At 39.1% G+C, this 27,425-nt stretch overlaps 1 protein-coding gene across 6 annotated transcripts in view; it reads right to left on the bottom strand.

Moving 5' to 3' along the window:
• The window catches only part of USP45 (ubiquitin specific peptidase 45), a 111,864-nt gene extending 92,552 nt beyond the window's left edge, over positions 1 to 19,312 (bottom strand). For all 6 annotated transcript variants that reach the window (XR_005217945.1, XR_005217946.1, XR_005217948.1 and 3 more), the window contains exons 1-2: positions 19,299 to 19,312; positions 13,707 to 13,816 (exon numbers count right to left, since the gene is read on the bottom strand). Coding sequence is in view for 3 of the 6 variants with exons in the window: in XM_037843610.1 (XP_037699538.1) it covers positions 13,707 to 13,806 (100 nt within the window). In the remaining 3 variants the exon portion in view is untranslated. The remainder of the gene's footprint in view (positions 1 to 13,706; positions 13,817 to 19,298) is intronic.
• Between the last annotated feature and the right edge of the window lie 8,113 nt (positions 19,313 to 27,425).

Raw genomic sequence — 27,425 nt, 5'->3', positions numbered from 1 at the left:
ACCCAACAAAATTTTAAAATTGAAATTGTTAATGAATTCAGAGATAAATGAATTCAAGATAAAAATCTAAAAAAATCAGCTTTAACATGCTTCAATAATATATATCTTTCAGAAGTATAAATTTTTAACAAAAATTTAAAGTTTTCCTGCAATATCTTAACAGTGGTTAAAAAGTATCCACTATCTTTTGTGGGGGGGCAATATGTGAAAAAATTTCCTTCTGTGTTAACATGTACATTTCCTGAGTTTTCTATATATTTGTTTAATCATATAATTGTCTAATACTCATCTGCCAAAGAGATCCTCTAGAGATTCCTGAATAAAATGTAAAAACGTATTAAAGTCTACAGTTGTTTCACATTATGCAAATCAAAAAGAGTAATCAGAATCTCCATGTTTTCCACTTTAAATATTAATAAAAACATTTTAAGGAGGACTTCTAGTTTGCAAATGGTAGCATAAAAATACTTCCCACTTCTCCTACTAGAAATTATTCACAGACAACAAGAACAGGAAACAAAGGCACAATCCATTTTCAGAAAAACAGGAGACAGCTAGATTCCCAAGTCAATAATTAAGTAAAAGGGCTCCTACCCTGAGGCAGCAGAGATCAAAAGGGGGTGCATGCAGAAGGAAGCAGAGGAGGCGGGGCAAGATGGCAGACTGGTGAGCTGTATGTTTTAGTTACTCCTCCAGGAAAGTAGGTAAAAAGCCAGGAACTGCGTGGACTGGACACCACAGAGCAATCTGTCTTTGGGCATACTTCATACAACACTCATGAAAACGTGGAACTGCTGAGATCAGCGAAATCTGTAAGTTTTTGCGGCTAGGGGACCCGCGCCCCTCCCTGCCAGGCTCAGTCCCGGGGGAGGAGGGGCTGTCAGCTCCAGGAAGGAGAAGGGAGAATTGCAGTGGCTGCTCTTATCGGAAACTTATTCTACTGATTCAAACTCCAACCATAGATAGACTGAGACCAGACACCAGAGACTCTGAGAGCAGCCAGCCCAGCAGAGAGGAGACAGGCATAGAAAAAAAACAACACGAAAAACTCCAAAATAAAAGCAGAGGATTTTTGGAGTTCTGGTGAACACAGAAAGGGGAAGGGCGGAGATCAGGCCTTGAGGCGCATATGCAAATCCCGAAGCAAGGCTGATCTCTCTGCCCTGTGCACCTTTCCTTAATGGCCCTGGTTGCTCTGTCTATTAGCATTTCAATAACCCATTAGATCTCTGAGGAGGGCCGTTTTTTTTTTTTTTTAAATCCTTTTTGCTTTTTCTAAAACAATTACTCTAAGAAGCTCAATACAGAAAGCTTCAAAGAATTGAAATTTGGGCACGTCAAGTCAAGAGCAGAACTAAGAGAGCTCTGAGACAAAAGGCAATAATCCAGTGGCTGAGAAAATTCACTAAACAACACAACTTCCCAAGAAAAGGGGGTTGTCCGCTCACAGCCACCATCCTGGTGGACAGGAAACACTCCTGCCCATCGCCAGCCCCATAGCCCAGAGCTGCCCCAGACAACCCAGTGTGACGGAAGTGCTTCAAATAACAGGCACACACCACAAAACTGGGCGTGGACATTAGCCTTCCCTGCAACCTCAGCTGAATGTCCCAGAGCTGGGAAGGGGGAGCAGTGTGAATTAACAGAGCCCCATTCAGCCATCATTTGAGCAGACTGGGAGCCTCCCAACACAGCCCAGCAGCCCAGAACTGCCCTGGGGGGACGGCACTCACCTGTGACATAGCACAGTCATCCCTCAACAGAGGACCCGGGGTGCACAGCCTGGAAGAGGGGCCCACTTGCAAGTCTCAGGAGCCATACGCCAATACCAAAGACTTGTGGGTCAGTGGCAGAGACAAACTGTGGCAGGACTGAACTGAAGGATTAGACTATTACAGTAGCTTTAAAACTCTAGGATCATCAGGGAGATTTGATTGTTAGGGCCACCCCCCCTCCCCAACTGCCCAGAAACACGCCCCACATACAGGGCAGGCAACACCAACTACACACGCAAGCTTCGGACACCAATTGGGCCCCACAAGACTCACTCCCCCACTCACCAAAAAGGCTAAGCAGGGGAGATCTGGCTTGTGGAGAACAGGTGGCTCGTGGACGCCACCTGCTGGTTAGTTAGAGAAAGTGTACTCCACGAAGCTGTAGATCTGATAAATTAGAGATAAGGACTTCAACTGGTCTACAAACCCTAAAAGAACCCTATCAAGTTCAGCAGATGACACGAGGCCAAAAACAACAGAAAATTATAAAGCATATGAAAAAACCAGACGATATGGATAACCCAAGCCCAAGCACCCAAATCAAAAGACCAGAAGAGACACACCTAGAGCAGCTACTCAAAGAACTAAAGATGAACAATGAGACCATAGTACGGGATATGAAGGAAATCAAGAAGACCCTAGAAGAGCATAAAGAAGACATTGCAAGACTAAATAAAAAAATGGATGATCTTATGGAAATTAAAGAAACTGTTGACCAAATTAAAAAGATTCTGGACACTCATAGTACAAGACTAGAGGAAGTTGAACAACGAATCAGTGACCTCGAAGATGACAGAATGGAAAATGAAAGCATAAAAGAAAGAATGGGGAAAAAAATTGAAAAACTCGAAATGGACCTCAGGGATATGATAGATAATATGAAACGTCCGAATATAAGACTCATTGGTGTCCCAGAAGGGGAAGAAAAGGGTAAAGGTCTAGGAAGAGTATTCAAAGAAATTGTTGGGGAAAACTTCCCAAATCTTCTAAACAACATAAATACACAAATCATAAATGCTCAGCGAACTCCAAATAGAATAAATCCAAAAAAACCCACTCCGAGACATATACTGATCACACTGTCAAACACAGAAGAGAAGGAGCAAGTTCTGAAAGCAGCAAGAGAAAAGCAATTCACCACATACAAAGGAAACAGCATAAGACTAAGTAGTGACTACTCAGCAGCCACCATGGAGGCGAGAAGGCAGTGGCACGATATATTTAAAATTCTGAGTGAGAGGAATTTCCAGCCAAGAATACTTTATCCAGCAAAGCTCTCCTTCAAATTTGAGGGAGAGCTTAAATTTTTCACAGACAAAGAAATGCTGAGAGAATTTGCTAACAAGAGACCTGCCCTACTGGAGATACTAAAGGGAGCCCTACAGACAGAGAAACAAAGACAGGACAGAGAGACTTGGAGAAAGGTTCAGTACTAAAGAGATTCGGTATGGGTACAATAAAGGATATTAATAGAGAGAGGGAAAAATATGGCAAACATAATCCAAAGGATAAGATGGCCGACTCAAGAAATGCCTTCACGGTTTTAACGTTGAATGTAAATGGATTAAACTCCCCAATTAAAAGATATAGATTCGCAGAATGGATCAAAAAAAATGAACCATCAATATGTTGCATACAAGAGACTCATCTTAGACACAGGGACACAAAGAAACTGAAAGTGAAAGGATGGAAAAAAATATTTCATGCAAGCTACAGCCAAAAGAAAGCAGGTGTAGCAATATTAATCTCAGATAAAATAGACTTCAAATGCAGGGATGTTTTGAGAGACAAAGAAGGCCACTACATACTAATAAAAGGGGCAATTCAGCAAGAAGAAATAACAATCGTAAATGTCTATGCACCCAATCAAGGTGCCACAAAATACATGAGAGAAACATTGGCAAAACTAAAGGAAGCAATTGATGTTTCCACAATAATTGTGGGAGACTTCAACACATCACTCTCTCCTAAAGATAGATCAACCAGACAGAAGACCAATAAGGAAATTGAAAACCTAAACAATCTGATAAATGAATTAGATTTAACAGACATCTACAGGACATTACATCCCAAATCACCAGGATACACATACTTTTCTAGTGCTCACGGAACTTTCTCCAGAATAGATCATATGCTGGGACATAAAACAAGCCTCAATAAATTTAAAAAGATTGAAATTATTCAAAGCACATTCTCTGACCACAATGGAATACAATTAGAAGTCAATAACCATCAGAGACTTAGAAAATTCACAAATACCTGGAGGTTAAACAACACACTCCTAAACAATCAGTGGGTTAAAGAAGAAATAGCAAGAGAAATTGCTAAATATATAGAGACGAATGAAAATGAGAACACAACATACCAAAACCTATGGGATGCAGCAAAAGCAGTGCTAAGGGGGAAATTTATAGCACTAAACGCATATATTAAAAAGGAAGAAAGAGCCAAAATCAAAGAACTAATGGATCAACTGAAGAAGCTAGAAAATGAACAGCAAACCAATCCTAAACCAAGTAGAAGAAAAGAAATAACAAGGATTAAAGCAGAAATAAATGACATAGAGAACAAAAAAACAATAGAAAGGATAAATATCACCAAAAGTTGGTTCTTTGAGAAGATCAACAAGATTGACAAGCCCCTAGCTAGACTGAGAAAATCAAAAAGAGAGAAGACCCATATAAACAAAATAATGAATGAAAAAGGTGACATAACTGCAGATCCTGAAGAAATTAAAAAAATTATAAGAGGATATTATGAACAACTGTATGGCAACAAACTGGATAATGTAGAAGAAATGGACAATTTCCTGGAAACATATGAACAACCTAGACTGACCAGAGAAGAAATAGAAGACCTCAACCAACCCATCACAAGCAAAGAGATCCAATCAGTCATCAAAAATCTTCCCACAAATAAATGCCCAGGGCCAGATGGCTTCACAGGGGAATTCTACCAAACTTTCCAGAAAGAACTGACACCAATCTTACTCAAACTCTTTCAAAACATTGAAGAAAATGGAACACTACCTAACTCATTTTATGAAGCTAACATCAATCTAATACCAAAACCAGGCAAAGATGCTACAAAAAAGGAAAACTACCGGCCAATCTCCCTAATGAATATAGATGCAAAAATCCTCAACAAAATACTTGCAAATCGAATCCAAAGACACATTAAAAAAATCATACACCATGACCAAGTGGGGTTCATTCCAGGCATGCAAGGATGGTTCAACATAAGAAAAACAATCAATGTATTACAACACATTAACAAGTCAAAAGGGAAAAATCAATTGATCATCTCAATAGATGCTGAAAAAGCATTTGACAAAATCCAACATCCATTTTTGATAAAAACACTTCAAAAGGTAGGAATTGAAGGAAACTTCCTCAACATGATAAAGAGCATATATGAAAAACCCACAGCCAGCATAGTACTCAATGGTGAGAGACTGAAAGCCTTCCCTCTAAGATCAGGAACAAGACAAGGATGCCCGCTGTCACCACTGTTATTCAACATTGTGCTGGAAGTGTTAGCCAGGGCAATCCGGCAAGACAAAGAAATAAAAGGCATCCAAATTGGAAAAGAAGAAGTAAAACTGTCATTGTTTGCAGATGATATGATCTTATATCTAGAAAACCCTGAGAAATCAACGATACACCTACTAGAGCTAATAAACAAATTTAGCAAAGTAGCGGGATACAAGATTAATGCACATAAGTCAGTAATGTTTCTATATGCTAGAAATGAACAAACTGAAGAGACACTCAAGAACAAGATACCATTTTCAATAGCAACTAAAAAAATCAAGTACCTAGGAATAAACTTAACCAAAGATGTAAAAGACCTATACAAAGAAAACTACATAACTCCACTAAAAGAAATAGAAGGGGACCTTAAAGATGGAAAAATATTCCATGTTCATGGATAGGAAGACTAAATGTCATTAAGATGTCAATTCTACCCAAACTCATCTACAGATTCAATGCAATCCCAATCAAAATTCCAACAACCTACTTTGCAGACTTGGAAAAGCTAGTTATCAAATTTATTTGGAAAGGGAAGATGCCTCGAATTGCTAAAGACACTCTAAAAAAGAAAAACGAAGTGGGAGGACTTACACTCCCTGACTTTGAAGCTTATTATAAAGCCACAGTTGCCAAAACAGCATGGTACTGGCACAAAGATAGACATATAGATCAATGGAATCGAATTGAGAATTCAGAGATAGACCCTCAGATCTATGGCCGACTGATCTTTGATAAGGCCCCCAAAGTCACCGAACTGAGCCATAATGGTCTTTTCAACAAATGGGGCTGGGAGAGTTGGATATCCATATCCAAAAGAATGAAAGAGGACCCCTACCTCACCCCCTACACAAAAATTAACTCAAAATGGACCAAAGATCTCAATATAAAAGAAAGTACCATAAAACTCCTAGAAGATAATGTAGGAAAACATCTTCAAGACCTTGTATTAGGAGGCCACTTCCTAGACTTTACACCCAAAGCACAAGCAACAAAAGAGAAAATAGATAAATGGGAACTCCTCAAGCTTAGAAGTTTCTGCACCTCAAAGGAATTTCTCAAAAAGGTAAAGAGGCAGCCAACTCAATGGGAAAAAATTTTTGGAAACCATGTATCTGACAAAAGACTGATATCTTGCATATACAAAGAAATCCTACAACTCAATGACAATAGTACAGACAGCCCAATTATAAAATGGGCAAAAGATATGAAAAGACAGTTCTCTGAAGAGGAAATACAAATGGCCAAGAAACACATGAAAAAATGTTCAGCTTCACTAGCTATTAGAGAGATGCAAATTAAGACCACAATGAGATACCATCTAACACCGGTTAGAATGGCTGCCATTAAACAAACAGGAAACTACAAATGCTGGAGGGGATGTGGAGAAATTGGAACTCTTATTCATTGTTGGTGGGACTGTATAATGGTTCAGCCACTCTGGAAGTCAGTCTGGCAGTTCCTTAGAAAACTAGATATAGAGCTACCATTCGATCCAGCGATTGCACTTCTCGGTATATACCCAGAAGATCGGAAAGCAGTGACACGAACAGATATCTGCACGCCAATGTTCATAGCAGCACTATTCACAATTGCCAAGAGATGGAAACAACCCAAATGTCCTTCAACAGATGAGTGGATAAATAAAATGTGGTATATACACACGATGGAATACTACGCGGCAGTAAGAAGGAACGATCTGGTGAAACATATGACAACATGGATGAACCTTGAAGACATAATGCTGAGCGAAATAAGCCAGGCACAAAAAGAGAAATATTATATGCTACCACTAATGTGAACTTTGAAAAATGTAAAACAAATGGTTTATAATGTAGAATGTAGGGGAACTAGCAGTAGAGAGCAATTAAGGAAGAGGGAACAATAATCCAAGAAGAACAGATAAGCTATTTAACGTTCTGGGGATGCCCAGAAATGACTATGGTCTGTTAATTTCTGATGGATGTAGTAGGAACAAGTTCACTGAAATGTTGCTATATTATGTAACTTTCTAGGGGTAAAGTAGGAACATGTTGGAAGTTAAGCAGTTATCTTAGGTTAGTTGTCCTTTTCTTACTCCCTTGCTATGGTCTCTTTGAAATGTTCTTTTATTGTATGTTTGTTTTCTTTTTAACTTTTTTTTTCATACAGTTGATTTGAAAAAAGAAGGGAAAGTTAAAAAAAAAAAAAAAAAGAAAAAAGACAAACAAGGAAAAAAAAAAAAAAAAAAAGATGTAGTGCCCCCTTGAGGAGCCTGTGGAGAATGTAGGGGTATTCGCCTACCCCACCTCCATGGTTGCTAACATGACCACAGACATAGGGGACTGGTGGTTTGATGGGTTGAGCCCTCTACCATAAGTTTTACCCTTGGGAAGACGGTTGCTGCAAAGGAGAGGCTAGGCCTCCCTGTATTTGTGCCTAAGAGTCTCCTCCTGAGTGCCTCTTTGTTGCTCAGATGTGGCCCTCTCTCTCTGGCTAAGCCAACTTGAAAGGTGAAATCACTGCCCTCCCCCCTACGTGGGATCAGACACCCAGGGAAGTGAATCTCCCTGGCAACGTGGAATATGACTCCCGGGGAGGAATGTAGACCCGGCATCGTGGGATGGAGAACATCTTCTTGACCAAAAGGGGGATGTGAAAGGAAATGAAATAAGCTTCAGTGGCAGAGAGATTCCAAAACGAGCCGAGAGATCACTCTGGTGGGCACTCTTACGCACACTTTAGACAACCTTTTTTAGGTTCTAAAGAATTGGGGTAGCTGGTGGTGGATACCTGAAACTATTAAACTACAACCCAGAACCCATGAATCTCGAAGACAGTTGTATAAAAATGTAGCTTATGAGGGGTGACAGTGGGATTGGGAATGCCATAAGGACCAAACTCCACTTTGTCTAGTTTATGGATGGATGTGTAGAAAAGTAGGGGAAGCAAACAAACAGACAAAGGTACCTAGTGTTCTTTTTTACTTCAATTGCTCTTTTTCACTCTAATTATTATTCTTGTTATTTTTGTGTGTGTGCTAATGAAGGTGTCAGGGATTGATTTAGGTGATGAATGTACAACTATGTAATGGTACTGTAAACAATCAAAAGTACAATTTGTTTTGTATGACTGCGTGGTATGTGAATATATCTCAATAAAATGATGATTAAAAAAAAAAAAAAAAAAAGAAGGAAGCAGAGAAAGAATACTGCAGCTGCAATTTCATAAACAACAATGTCTGCTTCCCAGGCATGGGAAAAACATACATTGCTGTGCTGCAGCAACAGTGACAGGACCTCCCCTATATCCAATTTTCTTTTGATAAGAAGCAGAAGAAGCAAATTTCTCAAGCACTAAATGAGAACACAAAAATCAAGCCCTATTTGCAGGAAGCAGTGTCTAGGGCAATTGGGGAGAAGCGATACTTTTGATTCTGGAAAAAAACCAGGACTGCTTAGTCCTATTGGTTAGAAAGAAATAAGGACTAAATAAACTCAAACTCAAAACTCCAACTAAGTGTGAACAGGACTCTGGCTCCCTTCTCACTCAAACATTCTAAAACTAGCTGTCAAGAAAAGCAACCTGTTATCAAAGAACAAGTAATCAAAGAGAAACGAAAACCCCAAATTCTTTGCTAAGATTATTATAAGAAAAAGGAAGGAAGGAAACAGAAAACAAATAGCAGGGCAATTACTTCCATGAAATAAAAACACAAAACAGAAGCAAGCACTCTGGGACAAGATGTCAATAGGAAACAACTGACTGGCAGAGTTACGGAAAGATGTAGAAAAAAATAGTCATAAGATCATCACAAAAATAAAGGCCAATCTGAAAACAGAATAGGTACTATGGACACCGGAGAAAACACAGTAAAGCATAATGAAACAGCATACATAATGAAAATGGAAATAAAGAGCTTTAAAGGACTTGAAAAAAATATAACTACAGGCAAAGTATAAGAAAGGGTTAAGTTTAGCTTCCAAATAAAGGCAATGTAGAGTAGGGAAAATGGAAACTAGACAAGACTGGTGCAAACAGGCTCCGCAGTTAAAGGGAAGGAGAGGGCCCATGACTTAAGCCCAGAGTTGGCACTAGCTATAATCAAAGGTGGGAACCTCTCAGCGGGAAATTTAAACTGGCATGGAGGATAGCCCGCTGCTGATTGTCTCGGGGCAGGGGGGCAGACGGGAGCCAAAAGGAGAAAGAAACTTCGCCCCTTGCAGCTATCTCCCCGGCAGGCTGGGGACACTCCTGACCGGGGCCAGAGCTACAGCCCAGAGCTGCGCCAAGGGTCTCAGTGTGACAGGGAGTGTTTCCCACAGCACTGCACACATGCCACAATACCGGCCATGGACAGTGGCCTTTAGTGCACCCACAGCTAATTGTCCCGGAGCTGGGAAGGTGGAGCTGTGTGAAAAGGGGGAAATTAACACGCCCCATTTAACCATCTTTACAGCAGGCTGGGAACGCCCCTGCATGGCCCAGCGGCCCAGGGCTTCCCTGGAGAGCCGGCGCGCACTTGTGACGTAGCACAACCTTCCCTCAGCAGAGGTCCTGGAAGAGCACGGCTGAGAAGGGGGACCCACTCAGAAATCCCAGGGACCCTACACCAATACCAAGGACTTGTGGGTCAGCGGCAGAGACAGTCTGTGGCAAGAATGAAATGAAGGCTTAGACTCTTGCAACAGCCTTAAATCTCCGGGAACACCTGGGAGGTTTGATTATTAAAGCTGCCCTGCCTCCCTAACCACCCAGACACACGCCCCACATTCAGGGCAGACAGCACCAACAACACACCTCAACTTAGCGCACCAATTGAATCCCACAAGAATCAGATACCCACATACTACAAAGACAAAGTCGGGCAGAACTGACTTGAGGGGAATAGGTGACTCGTGGATGCCATCTGCTGGTTAGTTAGAGAAAGTGCACGCCACCAAGCTGTAGATCTGACAAATCAGAGATCAGTATTTTTTATGTCCTGAAAGAACCCTGTCAAGTAAAGCAAATGCCAAGAGGCCAAAAACAACAGAAAATCTTAAAGCATATGATAAAACCAGACGATAAGGAGAACCCAAACTCAAACACCCAAATCAAAAGATCAGAAGAGACACAGTACTTGGCACAATTAATCAAAGACCTAAAATTAAACAATGAGAGCATGGCACAGGATATAAAGGACATGTAGAAGAGCATGACACAGGATATAAAGGACATAAAGACGACCCTAGAAGAGCATAAAGAAGAAATTGCAAGAGTAAATAAAAAAATAGAAGATCTTATGGAAATAAAAAAAACTGTTAGCCAAATTAAGAAGACTCTGGATACTCGTAATACAAGATTAGAGGAAGGTGAACGATGACTCAGTGTCCTCAAAGTCCACAGAATGGAAAATGAAAGAACAAAAGAAAGAATGGGGAAAAAAAATTGAAAAAATCGAAATGGATCTCAGGGATACGATAGATAAAATAAAACGTCCAAATTTAAGACTCATTGGTATTCCAGAAGGGGAAGAGGAGGGTAAAGGTCTAGAAAGAGTATTCAAAGAAATTGTTAAGGAAAACTTCCCAAACTTTCTACACAATATAAATACACAAAGCATAAATGCCCAGGGAACTCCAAATAGAATAAATCCAAATAAACCCACTCCAAGACATATTCTGATCAGACTGTCAAATACTGAAGAGAAGGAGCAAGTTCTGAAAGCAGAAAGAGAAAAGCAATTCACCGCACACAAAGGAAATAACGTTAAGACTAAGTAGTGACTACTCAGTGGTCACCATGGAGGTGAGAAGGCAGTGGCATGACATATTTAAAATTCTGAGAAAGAAAAATTTCCAGCCAAGAATACTTTATGCAGCAAAACTCTCCTTCAAATTTGAGGGAGAGCTTAAATTTTTCACAGACAAACAAATGCTGAGAGATTTTGCTATAAAAGACCTGCCCCACTTCAGATACTAAAGGGAGCCCTACTGACAGAGAAACAAAGAAAGGAGAGAGAGAGACATAGAGAAATTTAACAGACATATATAGAACATTACATCCCAAATCACCAGGACACACATTCTTTTCTAGTGATCACTGGGACATAAAACAAGCCTCAATAAATTTTTTAGAAAAATTGAATTTATTCAAAGCACATTCTCTGACCACAATGGAATACAAATAGAAGTCAATAACCATTAGAGACTCAGAAAATTCACAAACAACTGGAGGGTAAAAATGAGGGGGAGATGAAAACATTCCTGGATAATCAAAAGCTGAGGGACTTCATCACCAGTAGATCAGTCCTATAAGAAATGCTAAAGAGAGTTGAGCAGGCTGAAAGGAAGGGACACTAAACAACTGACTGAAACCACATGAAGAAATAAAGATTTCTAGTAAAGATCACATGGTAAATATAAATACCAATACTACTGCATTTTTGATTTGTAACTCCACTATTTACTTCCTACAGGATCTAAATACATAAACTGTAATCAGTGATTTTGGACTCCATGTAAAATATGTATTTTGACAAGAACTACATAAAGGTGGGGGAATGGAGGAGTATAGGAACATAGTTTACGTGTTCTATTGAAGTTAAGTTGATATGAAAGAAAAACAAGATTGTTATAGATTTAAGATGTTAAATTTAAGCCCCACAATAAACACAAAGAAAGTATCAGAGAATATGACCATAGAGATGAAAAGTAGAGTATGGGTTATGAGAAGTAGGGGAAGGGGCAATGGGGAGTTAAGAAATGAGTGTAGGGTTTCTGTTTGGGGTGAAGGGAAATTTCTAGTAATGGATGGTGGGAAGGTGATAGCATTGCAACATTCTAAATGTGATTAATCCCACTAATGTACTAGGGAGGGGATAGAATGGGAAGAGTTAGGCTGTATATATGTTTCCAAAATTGAGAAAAAAAAAAGACAGTCTAAATAGATAATGACAATTAAATGCCAAGGATGATCCTGGATGGGATCTCAGGATGGAGGAGAGGAGGCTCAAAGGGACACAGTTGGGACATAAGAAAAAAAAAAAGGAAATACAGAATGTAAGCTTTGTATCAAGGTTGAATTTCTTGAACTTCTTAGCTGCGCTTAATGGGTTTGCATAAAAGAATGTTCTTGTTCATGGGAAATGTATATGTGAATTATATTGTTTGTTCAAGGATGTGTGCAGCTTGCTCTCATATGTTCAGAAGACAGAGCAATAGACGATGGATGATAGGGAGGGAGGGAGGAAGGGAAAGAAAGAAATGGTGGTGTGACAGGATCTTAAAGTTGGTGGATCGGGGTATCGGGGGAGGGGGGTTGGGGTATGCTGGAGCTCTGTGTATGGAGTTTGTATTGTTTTTGCAACTGTTCCTGTAAGTTTGAATTTATTTCATAATAAAATAAATAAATAAAATTAAAAATTAAAAAAAATACTTAAAATAGGATATAATTTTTTAAAAATCTTTTTATATGGGGAGGTGTCTGGCAAGAAAGTAAGGAAAATCTTCAGAGGCCAAAACCTAAAGAAAGGCATGAAGATGAAGAGAAAAACAAGCCCTGAAGCTAGCAGCTCCCAAGGGTCATCTGCCAACCAACCTGTGGTGGCTTGGAGCCTTGGTTTTAACAGACCCTTACTAGGGAACAACAAGAAAAAAGCTAGAATACATGTTGGGAAATTTTTAGAAATAGTCATTTTAGACAGGAATATAAAGATGTCCAAATCATAAAACATTTACATAAGATAAAAAAATTAGAGACATACTTTATCTCTTTGTCATGCTTTTATTATTTGCAAATATATGTTTATATATTTGAAAAACCTGGAAAACTCAAGTGAAAAATAGTTCAAACAATATGAGAATTCAATAAGGTAGCTGGATATTAAATTAATATACAGAAATCAACAGCATTCACATATTCAAATAACTTGGGCCTGGACCACGGGGAAGCAAGCCAGGGGCCCAGGGTGCAAAATCTGAGGCACTCTCAGGTGCTAACCCTGCTACACTGCATAAACCTGAGAGTGAGCACCTCCTTAAATGTATCCTAGGCACAGAGCTTGCCCCCGCCCTAGTACTGGTCCTGAAAACAACAACCAGTCAGGTTTTTTATAAGTTATTACAGCAACAAAAAAAGAAACAATACCTACAAATAAACATGCAAGAATCACATGAGGAAAATGTTAGAAATTTCTGTAGGATATAAAAAATTTGGGCAAATGGATCTCAAAGATTCAAAATCACGAAGGTAACAATGCAAGTTACTTTATAAATTAGACAAAATTCCAATAAAAAATACAAGTAGGATATTTTGGAACTAGACGAGTTCCAAAGTTTATGCAGAAAATAGTAAAAATATGGTGGATTTATTAATTAAAAATACATACTGCTATTTCTTCTCCTCAATACTATTTGAGATGATAGATATCACAATTTACCTGCGATGTCATCTGAAGAATCTTCATCATGAGGTATTGTAAGCCTTTTACATCTTTTGGCTTTCTCAGATACAGCTTTGGATGGATCTTTCACCCGCATCTGTTATTTACTGAAAAGGTTGGAGGGGGAGAGGGATGAATACACTTCAATCCTCAAGATTAAAATTTTATATATTTTACTAAATATATATTAAAATTGAAATGACTTCAATGTTAACTGGTTTTGTAAATCAACAAAGGAAGAAGGAAACATCAGCTAAGACCAAAGAAAGTAAAGAAATCTTTATTAAGCCAATATACAAATGGTATATCCTTTTGATTTTACCAACTATCCCCTAGATATGTGATGTCCAGGTGAATGAAAAAACTCGTTTTAGTCAATGGAATGGGGCAGATGTGGTAAGTGCTACTTCTGGGTCCCGCATTCTCCTTCCCTTTCCCCAACCCACTAGCTAGGAGACAGGAGGAGCAGGAAGTGCCATATTGGGCCACAGATGGAAGCTATGTAACGCACACAGTAGAGCCACCCTATTGTACTACCTCCCTCTGCACGATTGGGAGAAATACATTTCTCTCTTGATTAAGCTACCACATTTTTCTGTGTTTTTCCCCCAACGTTTTATTACAAAATATGTCAAACATCCACAAAAGTTAAAAGGACAGCATAATGAACACTCATATTCTATCTAGATTCCAAATCTATTAATATTTTGCCATATTTGTCTAAATATTGATGTGTGAATAGACATATACATATACATGTATGTGCATGTGGATATTTTTTCCCTTTTTCTCTGAACTATTTTTAAGTTGGAGAGATCAGGATCCTTCACCACTAAACATTTCAGCATGTATCCCTTTAAGAACGAGAATCTTCTCCTACATAATCACATTATCACATCTAAGAAAATTAACAATTTCCTAAAATCATCTCATTTCCCATTATGTTCTCATTTCTTCAGGTGACCCCAAAGTGTCTTTTATGACTGTTTTTTTTTTTTTTTTTAAATCAGGATCCAATCAAGATTCACACTTTACGACATTAGATTTTTTAAGACACTAGGCCAGTGCATATGTGTCACCTGGGTGTCTTATTAAAATGCGGATTCTGATTCCACAAGCCAGGCAAAGGATGTGAGGTTCTGTGTAACAAGCTTCTAATGTGACACCACTGCTGGGGATCCACACACATTTCAAATAGCAAAGTTGTATGATGTCCCCTGGATTTGCCTATATCTTCGTGGTACTTTTTACCTCTATCTCCATATTTTCTAAAGACTTGAAGTTAATTCTAAAGATTTGAGACACAAGTTAAGCATTTTTTAAGCCACTATATTTTGGGTCTCTGTTAGAATAGTTTAGTATAAATTCTAACAAATACTATGGCTAAAGTTTATTGCAGTTTTTGTGGGATATTTTGTTTTGTTTTTAAATGATCCAGATAGAAGATCTTTCAATACTAAATTCTGAACCTTGATTTTAATAATTCCATGTTCCACATAAGGGAGCTTGGGAGTTTACCATTTTAAGAGCCATTCCTTTAAGTCCAAGGGTTAACACTACTGAACTGAGTTGCAATTACTAACGCCTTCTGGGATTACTGAGATGTACAAGGTCTCTGAGTCCCTTCATTTCCTCACCTCCAACTCCCTTCTCCCTCCAACCTTCCTCATCTACTTATCCCTACAGTGTCTCTTTGCAATATTACTAATTCAAGCATTCCAGTTCTCTGACCGCAACTTCCAGTTCTTCCAGCTTGCTTGACCAACCACTCCTATTCTCCTCTAGTGCACAGGCTAACAAGATCCTGCTTCTCAACATGGGCTTCCCTAATCACTGCAGTAGGGCAGGGAGAAGGGGCAGTGGCAAACGGAGTTTTACTTCATAAAGTTTAACCCAGAAGTGACATGTCACATCTGTTCATATTTTACAGGTCAAAGCAAATCACATGACCACATTTAACTTTAAGGAGGATGTAACCTTGCCACATACCCAGAAAGAGGTCAATCAAAATATCTGTACACATTCTTAATGACTACCACATTACCCAATTGGCAAAACTCCACTCCTAGATGAACCCAATTAACCACTTTCTCCATGCCTACATCCAAACTGCAGAAAAGTCTTAAAAAAGCAGACTGGATCCACTAAACTCATCACATCCGCAAATGGGTTATTATGTCCCATTTTTCTACTACACTTCTCTGGTCAACATCTACTCTCCACAATAGTCATTTATAACCTTTTTCACTCTCAAACTTCCAACTCCTCCACCTCCTCACTCCTCAAAAAATGATACAGCCTTCTAATTTACTGAGAGAAAAGAGATGTAATTAGATGGGAAATCTGATCTTTCCACTCCCAAACTTACAAATCTTCCTCCTTCTAAACCTATCTTTCTCATTTTCCTCCTAATATAAGAGAAACCATCTTCCCCCACTGAAGGCCAACCCCTCTCCAAGTGCTCTGGATTCCAATGGTGCTTGCCAGAAATGTGGGGGTCATTCTTGACAATTCCCACTCCCTCAACATCCCTATATCCAATCAATCATAGTTCTTCTTCCTTTTCATTCAAAAATATGTCAAATCCACCCAAGTCTCTTCATCTTCACCCCATCACCCCAAATACAAGCAATCACTCTTTTCTTGCTTGAACAAATAGCTTCCCAATTAGTCTTCCTACTTCCACTGTGAGCTCTTCCAATGAATTCTCCATATTGAACTGATATTGTGAATTTTAAGTCATAATTATTACGATTTTTTGTTTAATTGTGCTAATTTTCTTTATTACTGTCTGGCTTCTATACCACCTTAAAAATTCCCAAGGGCAGAGACCATGTCTATCCCTTCCCATTCTCCACCCCCATTATGACCCTAGAGAATAGCAGTGCCTGGAGGAATACAGGCCCTTAATGTTTACTGAATTTTGATTGTTAAATGAAATTTGCAGTTATACTTTGAGGGATATTTGTTTTAGCTACTCTCCAGCCTTTTCTGCTTAATTTTGATTTCCTAGACTACTGAAATTGCCATATTTGATCATCCATGACTTTGATACATTACTGCATCCCTTTTTCTCCACACCAACTCCAATTCCTAACATAATGTTTCAGGGTCCCACTCAGCACCCACCCTCTCCCCAGCCACTTTTTGAGCAATAACTAGCTAATCATCACAAAAAAAAAGCCCTACCAGCCAAATTCCAGTCTAAAATCATGAGCTTTTTAGTTACACTGATTATATTCCAGTGTTTAGAAATGAGTTCAACTATGCATAGATGAAAAACTCCAACAAAGAAGGATTACCTCAGAACTTTTCTTTATGACTTCTAAGACTCCATACTGAGAAAAGAAAAAGGAACAGGACAATGCTATGTTCCAAGGGGACCTAGTTCCTTGGACCCAGCTTATCTAAATTCAACTCACCTTCAAAAGCTTTTACCACAGGAAACCTTCTCTGATCATTCTCTCTACCTCTCCCCATTCCAAGTATTTCTAGCTTCTCTGAAATACTGTTTTTACCTCTTTAATGGCCCTTAACTCCACCTTGTTAGTTATTCCTGCATATCTTGGCAAACTATTCTTCAAGAGTGGAATTATATTTTCTTCATCTTACTTTTCTGAAAATACCGAAAAGAATGCCCTGCACAGAATAAGCCTTTGGAAAAATGTGCACTTGTATGTAATTAACTCAATAAGAGGGAATAAAAAGGATAACAATAATAGAACCAGAAACTATCCAGTGCCTACTTCAGGAGACTTCACACTTATTTATCCTATACTCCTATATTAATTGTGTGTCCTGAAAAGAGAGAGGCATAGCTAAAAGAAGCCAGGAAAAAAATGGCCCATGAGAAACTTTCACTTTCTTCCCTTGTGGCACAGAAATACTCTTGATAAAGATGAATATTAACACACAGATAATGCTGGCAGAATAATAACTAGAGCAGGCATTTGAGCTGGAATCTCTAAAAGACCCGTGCCTTTCTTCAAAAACACTGACTCAAACTCACATTGGTAATCAATTCCCAGTGATTTTTCTGACATATGCATTATGCCTAAACATACAGAATCACTTGGGCCAGTAACCGACTTATTTAGCAAATATATTTTTTTCCAATTCCCTTTTAAGGTAAAATAGAGAAAATTAAAGTCCAATCAGAGCTTCAAATACTTATCATCAATATTGTGTCAAGGGGATCTCCAAGAGCACTCCCACATTCAGAGATTTACTTAGGTCTTAAGGGACTCCGCATCTAGTTGTACTCAGGACTAACATTTATTACAGCAATGTAGTAAGGATATTCAACTTAAAAAGAGAAAATCAGATAGGTGGAGTCTGGAGGAATCTATGTTCTCTCCACTCATGAGGGGTCACTCAGATCACACTCTTCCTCCCGCAAGGAAAATGCAGCAACATGTGTGCAATGTTTCTGCCTGGGGAAGACTATTAGAAACTCAACACCTAGGGTTTTTATGGGGGCTGGTCACTTAGGCACCTTCTGCCTAGCAAGTACCAAAATACCAGACTCCCAGGAAAAAAGCATGTGTTCAACACAAACCATATTGTTCCCATCGTATGAACACTCCCCAAATCCATCCCAGATGCCTGCCAAACAAGAGCCAACATTACAAGCAGACTTTCCTCAGAATCGCAGTCTCAAGCTTGCTATGTTAACTCTTCTGCACAAATGTGTTCTGGCCATTCTTATCTGGTTTTCCAAACATCAAACTTTACAGTGCTCGGCTTCATTATTATCTACTGTCTTCCTTTTCTCTAATATAGGATGTGCAGCTAAGTTTACAAAGTTTTGATTTTTTAAAAACAGGCTACCTGAACGAAACCTCATATTCTAAAAAAAAAAAAAATTAACCTTCTTTTCTTACTATTGAGCAGTAATTTTCAGGGGAGGTGGACGGAGAAGCGTACTTCTTTCATGTTGAGAACCCCAATCTCAACTCTTTTACACACCATGCTCAAAAAAGGTAATAGCACTTACATAGTTTTGCTGTGTATCCCGCTCAGTTCTAAGTACTTCCCAGATATTCAAACACTTAATACACTTAATACTTAACCACCTTAAGAGATAGGTTATTATTATTTCTCCACAGAGTTTAAGTGACTTGCAGAGGTCTCGGGGCCAATAAGTGGTGGACAGGGATTTGGACCCAAGCAGCCCGACTCCAGCGCTCCTAGCACTACACGATGCTGCCAGAAAACCGTAGTTAGAAACGCTTCCTCTGATAACCTACCAAACACCCCAAGTTTCAGAAGAGAAAATGCAGCCTGGGGAGTGAGCGCCAAAGGGAGGACGAAAGGGTGTCAGACCGCCGCGCGTCTCGGTCACCGTGAAAAGGGGACTAGGGACCCTCTCCGACCGCTTTTCCACCCGACTACCACCGCTCCTACAGCCGGCGCCGCCGGGCCGACCTCACACGGCCCCGCGGCAACGCCCGGCACCCCCAAGGATCCGAAAGGCGAAGGGGCGGGAAGGGCTTCTTTATCAATCCCGCCCACGCCACAGAAGAGGCCGGGGTCGCGGAAGCAAAGACCGAGAACTGCGGTGACCCCAGCGCCCACCCCTCAACTCACCCCGCCCGACCGGGGCCGCCGCGTCTACAACCCGGTGAGACTGCGCCTGCGCAGCCGTCCCACGGGCCCGCAGAGGCGGGGCCTGGCGCGTCTGTCCGCACGTCCGGGCAGGTTCGTGCCGCCCCTCTGGGGGCCGAGCGGCCAGAGGAAAGGGCGGGGGGAGGCGGGAGTGGGAGAGGGAGAGGTAGGGCTAGGCCGCGGGTCAGACTCGGAAGATTCCGCTGTTCTCTGCATCTGCTGAGCCGGATAGGCCCCGGCTAAGTTTAGAATAGCAGCAATCTTCTCAGAATTAGAAAGGAATACTGGGCTGGAGGGCTCAGCCGGGGTTTTCCGGAGTCCCGCTCAGGTCCACTTGTAACTTGGGCTCCTCTGTCACACTCCTTTGAAGTCACATTTGACGCTCATTCTATTAGTTTGCTTTTTTTTTTTTTTAACTTGTTCTTCCTACCTAACTAGAAGTAAATTTCTTGACCTATACCTGTACTTTTTCATAGCCCGATTATCTAATAAAGTGGTCTACACTTTACATATATTTAGTAAAAGTAGTTGGCTTGAAAAATCTCATAATATAAATATTGCAAAAGTCTACATGGGTCGTGGATAAGTTATTTCTCCTCATCCTTCCCAAATGTGTGGCCTCTAATCCAACGCCCTATTGGATTAGAACTCAGAAGATAGTAAACCAAAAAACTCTTATTGAACTTTAAAATTCGAATTGATTTTTCACGTAATAGTCTCCCAAAATTATTTCCATGTGGAGAAGGTGGTGACTATTTGTTTATATTGTCTTCAGGGAAACCACTCATTCAACAAATACAATTCATTATAAATATGCCGGTAGCCATTGTTCTAGACATGGAGGTACATAGTCACCTTTGGGGGTGGGAGTCATCGTCCCTTAAAAGATCGTTTTGTGGTTTAATTTCATAGTCCAAATAGCTTCATAAATCAAAAGTTTCCATTTATTTTAACAGAGCAGTTGAAGCAGAACGTGAAGAAAAAAAGACATCTGAGCAAACCTAAATAATTTGCATACTGAATTGCATTACAATGAACAGGATTTTCTTAGTGTATCATATTTTTGGATCACTGTTTACAGTAAAAGAAAAGACAAAATATGAAAATGTAGGTTCTCTTCTTAAAAATAAATTTAGGAATTATGCAAACCACTATACAACAGTTCAGTTTTTCTCAAAAGTGACAAAATAACAAAGCCATCTTGATATCTAGCAGATGTACCCTTGGCAAGACGAAAACCTCCAGAGATTGCAGTCTCCGCTTGAAAATTTGGCGTGAGTTGGGGAAACACTAAGTTTTTATTTCCGATATTCTTCAAATTATTTATCTTTTCTCTTAATTGAAAGTAAAATTTACTATTCAATGGATTCATCAAAGGAAAGAAATCACTTTTAAATGGTACCCAGTGAGTATATTTTTAGTACTATTACAAAGACATTATGACAAAACATCAAATAAAAATACATACTTAAGATCAGCTAAATGTGTATTTTTCAAATAATGTTGAACATCTTAATTTTACCATCATCATTCTGTGTAGAAATGTTTGAATAGTTTGCTAAGTTATGGGCTATATATATATCTTTTAAATTTTCTTTCAGGTGTATTTTTTTTTAAGATACACTCCTTTTTATAAAACTAATACATGCTCTTGGTAGAAAAAAACTAAAATCATATAACTGAGTATGAACAGCTTCTCATCTTTTCTTCCCTCCCACACTCTCATTTCCTCTCCTCTCTTTACTGTATCTTGTTTATTGTTTCAGGAATTGTGTTTATACAGGCAATGTGCATGTATATTTTTACCCTATTTTTACATGATGATCCTTTGTTAAAAGAGAGCACAGAAATTAGATTATAGACTACATTCTGTTCTGCAACTTGAATTTTTCAAATGACAGTACGTCTTGGACATATTTCCACATGGGCCTCATTCTTTCAAATAGTTTCTTAGGACTCCAGTGAATGGATGTATCTGTTTATTATTTTTATTTTTTTTGCAACCAGTCCCCTCTCCTTGGACATTTGTCTTTGCCAGTTTGTGCAAATATTATTTGCAAAGGAATTGCTGAGTCAACAGATGTTCACTTTAAGTTTTGACAGATCTTGAGAAAAGGGTTGCATGTAGGCCATACATTTTCTAATTTTTCATTTTATTTGTCTAACATATGTGGGCATGAAGTCAATTTAGAAAGAAATGGGAAAAAAATCCAAGTCTTAATCCCCTCCTTTCCAACCCCTTTTCATTTGGACATGCTTCATGAGAAAAAAAATAAGATGAGCTGTCTGAAAATTAATGATTCATATCAGCTCAGCAGTAGTGGCACTTTTTCCCCTTTTCATCACACTTTAAGCCCTGATGCCTCTCCCAGAAGGAAGAACTTGAACCCTTGCACCCTGGGATCAAAGATCAGGCCTCTCTTTTGACAACATCTTTTGCGATCAGGACTCAAATAAACCAGGTTTGGTGTTGTATTAAATATAGGAGGACATGTTCATCTTTTCAGGAAAAAAATCCTACAGAAAATTATTTCTCAAATAATATTCATGAACATTGAAAAAAGAATTGTTTAGTGATACATGCTCTTTGAAAAAGCATAAATCAGATTAAATGTGGTTCATTGAGCCCAAGTACATTGTTTGCATGTCTTGTGTTCACACTACCTGTGGTTTATTCAGAACAGATTGGGGGTGCCACACATAGTACTTGAAACTACAGTGTATGGTGACATTTTAGTTCAAAGTTAATCCACAAAATAAATTATGTAGATCATGGCTAAACTCCAAATGATTTGCAAAACATAATTGTAAATTATGTCACTGGTATAGAAATCTGAAGTGGTTTTATTAATTATTAAATTACTGAAAACTGAATAAAAGTACATGCTTAATGAAATTCCTTGGAAATACACTTTAACAATTCCATTTAAATTTAATATTTGAGTCAATTCACAGTTAAATATGGCTTTCATTATATTTGGAAACCAAGTTGAGAATAAATTTAAAATACAGTAATGAGAGACTTTATATGGTAGGCTGAATAATGGTCCTCCTAAAATATCTACATCCTAATCTCCAGAACCTGTGTGTATGTTACCTTACATGATGTGATGGTTAAGTTTATGTGTCACCTTGGCTAGGTTATGGTGCCCAGCTGTTTGGTTAAATCACTGGCCTGATTGTTACTATGAAGGTATTTCATGGATTTAAATCATTTGTTGATTGCATCTATGGCTGATACATATCTATAATCAACCACAGACATTGCCTTCAGCAATAAAAGAAGTCTCATACAATCGGTTGAAGGCCTTCAAGGAAGAACTGATGATTTCAGCAGTCAGAAAGATGAATTTCTATCTCTACTTCAACTAGCCAGCTTTTCCTGGGAAATTCATAGTAACCTTCATCAGAGCTCACAGCTTGCAGCCTGCCCTATAAAATTCAGGTTTTCCAATCCCCATGGTCGTGTAAGCCAATTTCTCTAAAAAATTTCACTTTTATTATATTTACATAGTTGTATATTATTTACATATATATTTACATATATATTCCAAACATTTATGTGTATATATATATTTACATATATATCTCCTGCCAGTTCTGTTTCTCTGGAGAACCCTGACAATACACATGGCAAAAGGAACTTAGCAGATGTGATTGAGTCAAGAATCTTGAGATGGGGAGATTATCTTGGATTATCCAGGTTGGCCCAATGCAATCACAAGGCTCCAAGAGACATGCAGAAGAGCCAGAGGGAGAGAGGCAGATGTGTCAATTGAAGCAGGGGTCATAGTCTGAGAGGGCTTTGGAGAGGGTAGGCCACTGGCTTCGAAGATGAGGGAAGGGAGCCCAGAGCCCAGGAACGTTGTCTCCAGAAGGAATATAGCCTTGCTAATGCCTTGATTTTAGTCCAGTGAGATTTCTTACCTACTGAACTGTGGATAATAAACTTGTGTTGTTTTAAGCGGGTGATCTTTGTTACATTAGCAATAGGACACTTTATTTATAAAATAGTTGGAACTATTACATTGAAGTATTACATTGGGCTAACCTGGATAATCCGAGATAATCTCCCTGTCTCAAGATTCTTGACTCAGTCACATCTGCTAAATTCCTTTTGCCATGTGTATTAAGTCAGGGTTCTCCAGAGAAACAGAACTGGCAGGAGATATATATGTAAATATATATACACATAAATGTTTGTTATATATGTAAATATAAATACATAAATATAAAATTATGAAATAAATCTTTGAATTTATTATCAAGTCGTGAAAAGATGCCACTACAAAGTTACTGTAATACCGGTATCAGTTGAATCAGCTACTGTAGTTAAGAACGATTGCTAGAAAAGAACCTACGTAGTTTGCTTTAAACTAATCCAATGTATGAAAATCATTTTGTAAAAAAAATAAAAAAAGGAAATTGGGGAATGGTATTTATTTTAAATCTTTAAATATTAAATATGGCATGTTTTCTACTTTCCACTTTTTTATACTTATCTCTCTTATAATAGAATTAAAATAAAAAACAAAAAACAAGTGAAACCCTTGGTTTCTCTCTAAAGGATCTGAAGTTAACGCAGGGCACCTTCCGGGTGGCCATTACACCTTACAGCAGTACTAGTTCCCGCCGGCACCTGGCTGGAGGGCGCGCGAGAGCGCAGCGGGGCGCGCCGGGAGGGAGGAGGAGGGAGAGGAAGAAGAGGAAGTGAAAGAGATCAGCAGCTCCCGTAGCGCAGGCCAGTGATGGTGCTGTCCAGGCTGCTGCTCCGGAGTTCCCGCAGCTCCGGCCTAGAGTTCGCGGAGCCTGCGCTATGGGGTAGCTCCTGCCTAGAGTTCGCGGAGCCTGCGCTATGGGGTGAGCTCGGTGGTCCTTCGGTAAAGGGCATCTGGGAAGAGGTGGCATTGGTGGAAGTGCTTGTTTCTTTAGGCTTCCAGTTAAAAGTCAGACCCCTTACTCTTGGCACCTGGGGATGTAGCATCTACTTGCAGTTCTTGTTCCTTACTATCCTTGGCTACCGGGACTACGGTTGCGCTGGGGAACGCAGAGAGGGGTAAACATTGCTCCGGAGAACCTTTTAGAAGGTATGGATGCTTGGTTGAGCAATGAAGGTCAATTGGGGGCTCAGGAGCGAGCAAGCCGACGAGCCCTGCCGGGTGGAGACGTAAGGATGAGCCCAGCCTTGTGAATTACACTTGTAACCCGCTAGGGAGCAGTGGTTATGGCTTGATGACATCTTGAATCGTGACTTGTTAGAGCTATAAATTACCACTCCTAATTTTACAGATGAAGAAACAAGCCAGTGAAGTGTAGGTGGTTAGTGGCGGCATTGCGTTTAGAACTCAGAAATTCTGGTCCCCAGTCTCTTCTCTGTTTTACATGCTCTCCTTCAGCATCAACTTTTATTTGTGGGATGAGCAGCTACAGGGCCCCGGGCACAACTCCCCCGCCCTCACTCTCACCCACTCTGCTAATTCCATTTTGACTGTTGGTACATCCTCTATAGTAAAGATGCCCTTTTCTATGGAAATTCTTTGTTATTTTGCTTTACTTTTTATTCAACAACCATTTATTGAGCATTTAATCTGCCACAGCTTTTCCGGGTTGGGGGGGGGGGCGGGAAGAGGGGGCTACAGTCTATGTAGCTCAGGATTACACCATTTCTGGGGCGGGTAGACGAAGTAAACAATCACCATACAGCCCAGTCGGGCCAGACTGCGATGCGATTAACTGACTCCACGTGACTCAGAGAAAGCCTTAGAGAAAAGGTGTCTTTTTCATTTAAAAAACTATACTAATAATGAATGATTACATTCTCTTTACATATTTTAAAAAATCAAACAATTAAGCAAAGCATAAGTCCCACTTTGTACATCCTCCCCATCCCACTTTCCCCAATTACGGTTTGGTACACATCCTTATAAACACTTTTCTGAATATAAATAAATGTACGTATAAAAATAATATATCTAACATGTATATATTTATATATATAAGGTGATCTACTGTACATACTTTTTTGTAATTATTTTCTCACTTAGGTCTTCAGAAGCTTTTCATGGCAGCACATATGTAACCTTTTAACTGTTGCATATATTCCATAGTATGGTTATACCATAGTTTATTTAACCAGTCTCCCACTGATGGGCTTTTTGATTTCCAATTTTTTTCCTATTTTAAACAGTTCTTTGATAATTATCATTGTACACACCACTTTGTGTATATATACAAGTATTTTACTAGGTTAGATGCCTAGAAATGGAATGGATAGATCAAAGGGAAAGTGACAGGTGACAATTAACTGGTCTTAAGGAGTATGCTGATAGAGTTAAAGGAGAAAGGTATTCCCTACAGAAGAACAGTGTGTATAAATCATGAAGGAAAGGCAGAATTAGATATTTATTGTCAGTTGATTGCAATGTATATACATTACTTTATTCAAACTTCTCAGTAACTCTGAGCGTTAAGTAGTATTGTTCCTATTTTATAAATAAGAAACTAAGTCCCAGAGGGGTTAAGTAATTTGCCCAGGATCACAAAGCTAAGTGGGCAAGCCAGGTTTTCAATTTAGACCTACCTGACTCTAGAATCCCTGCTCTATTATAAAAATGTATATACAGCACACATATACTTTTGATGTAGGTGGATGGTAGAGGAGAAAGTTTTGGTAAATTATGCTATTGAGGTGATTTGAAAGACTTTATAGATCATACTAAAAAGCTTGGACTTTATCCTGTGATGTAAGTTATGGGGAATATTGATGTATTAAATTTACAGTGTGGAAACAGCAAAATTGCAGCTTATTCAAAGATTAGGCTCAAAAAGGTGAAAATCATGCATACTTTGTATTACTCTTGAAAATCCCTCAAGATAACCAAACATAATCTCTCAGTAAATCCCAGGGTTGCAACAGATCACTGTTTAAGCACCAGAAGAAGTGGTCATTTGCAAGTAGAGGCCATATTATATAAAAGCCACACACTGTAGTTTTAAATAATTGAATGTGAACCAAAGACTGTGGCAAGCCATGGCCTGAGCAAAACAGGCCTGCAGATCTTTGGTGCACAGCAGTCTGCATGACCAAGGCAGCTAAGTGTTTAACCTATTGTCTTTGTAAGCCAGTAAGGAGAAAAAGGGTAAATTGACCTTCAAATGTAACTTTATGGGTAGCAGGCAGGAAGTGAGAGACTCTTAGTCTCACAAAAAGAGCAAAATGTAATTGTTCAAGTGTTATTCTAGTCCTTCCTGCACCACCCCTCAGGTCAGAGTGACTGTTCCTGCATCTGTGCTCCCCCCACCCTTAAGAATGTCTTTGTCTAAAACCCATATAAAAGGGCTTGCTGTTCTCTGAATTTCCCTGAGAAAGCGGTACCTGCCCAGTGAAAGAAAAGCCATTTAAATTCTGCCTCCCTGTGAGTAAGCCCTAAATAAAGTTCATGTTTCAGCAGATGCTAGGCGTTTTCTTTGGTCTTTTGACTGGTAAAGCCCCCTCCGGCTGTGACAAACTCATACTGTGCAAGGCTTGGGGAAGCTGATACTCACCAATGGAACATGCTTGCCTCAGGATTTACTCACTGAGTGGAAAGGCTGGTAGTCTACTCTTCAAGTTTTTTGTTTTTTTTTGTTTTTTGTTTTTGGTCCACAAGAGTCTAGTTGAATTAGAGTAAGTCAAATATCAGTTTGATGTGACTCTTTAATTCAGTTACATAAGTTACTTGCAGTTTCCCAATGGTTAAGTTGTAGAATCTTGCATTTAACATAAATTCAAAGATCTATTGACTATTACCATACTTTTCCAATCTCTAACAATGAGGAATAGTAACAAGTATGAATTCAGCCTGCTGGCTCTTTATATTCTGTGAATCCACAAAACAGTGAATGACAGATTGTTTGCTTCTGGCATCTTCTTGTAGAAAAAAAATGAATCAACTTTTCAGATTCTGAAGGAGTTAGGGAAACCTGTATTTTTTAACTATTACAGGTTTTTGTTCATTTTTCCATCACTTTGTGTATCAGTGGGAAAGACAAATGAAAACAGAGAAGTGTGTCTTTCTTAGAAGATACAGTGTTTTGCAATCACTTCTGGCTTTTCTTAATTTTTAAGAA

The sequence above is a fragment of the Choloepus didactylus genome, chromosome 7 (assembly GCF_015220235.1).
Source record: "Choloepus didactylus isolate mChoDid1 chromosome 7, mChoDid1.pri, whole genome shotgun sequence".
Classification (NCBI taxonomy): Eukaryota; Metazoa; Chordata; class Mammalia; order Pilosa; family Megalonychidae; genus Choloepus; species Choloepus didactylus.
Note: the sequence above shows the minus strand (reverse complement) of the source record. Positions and strands in the feature narration are given on the sequence as shown.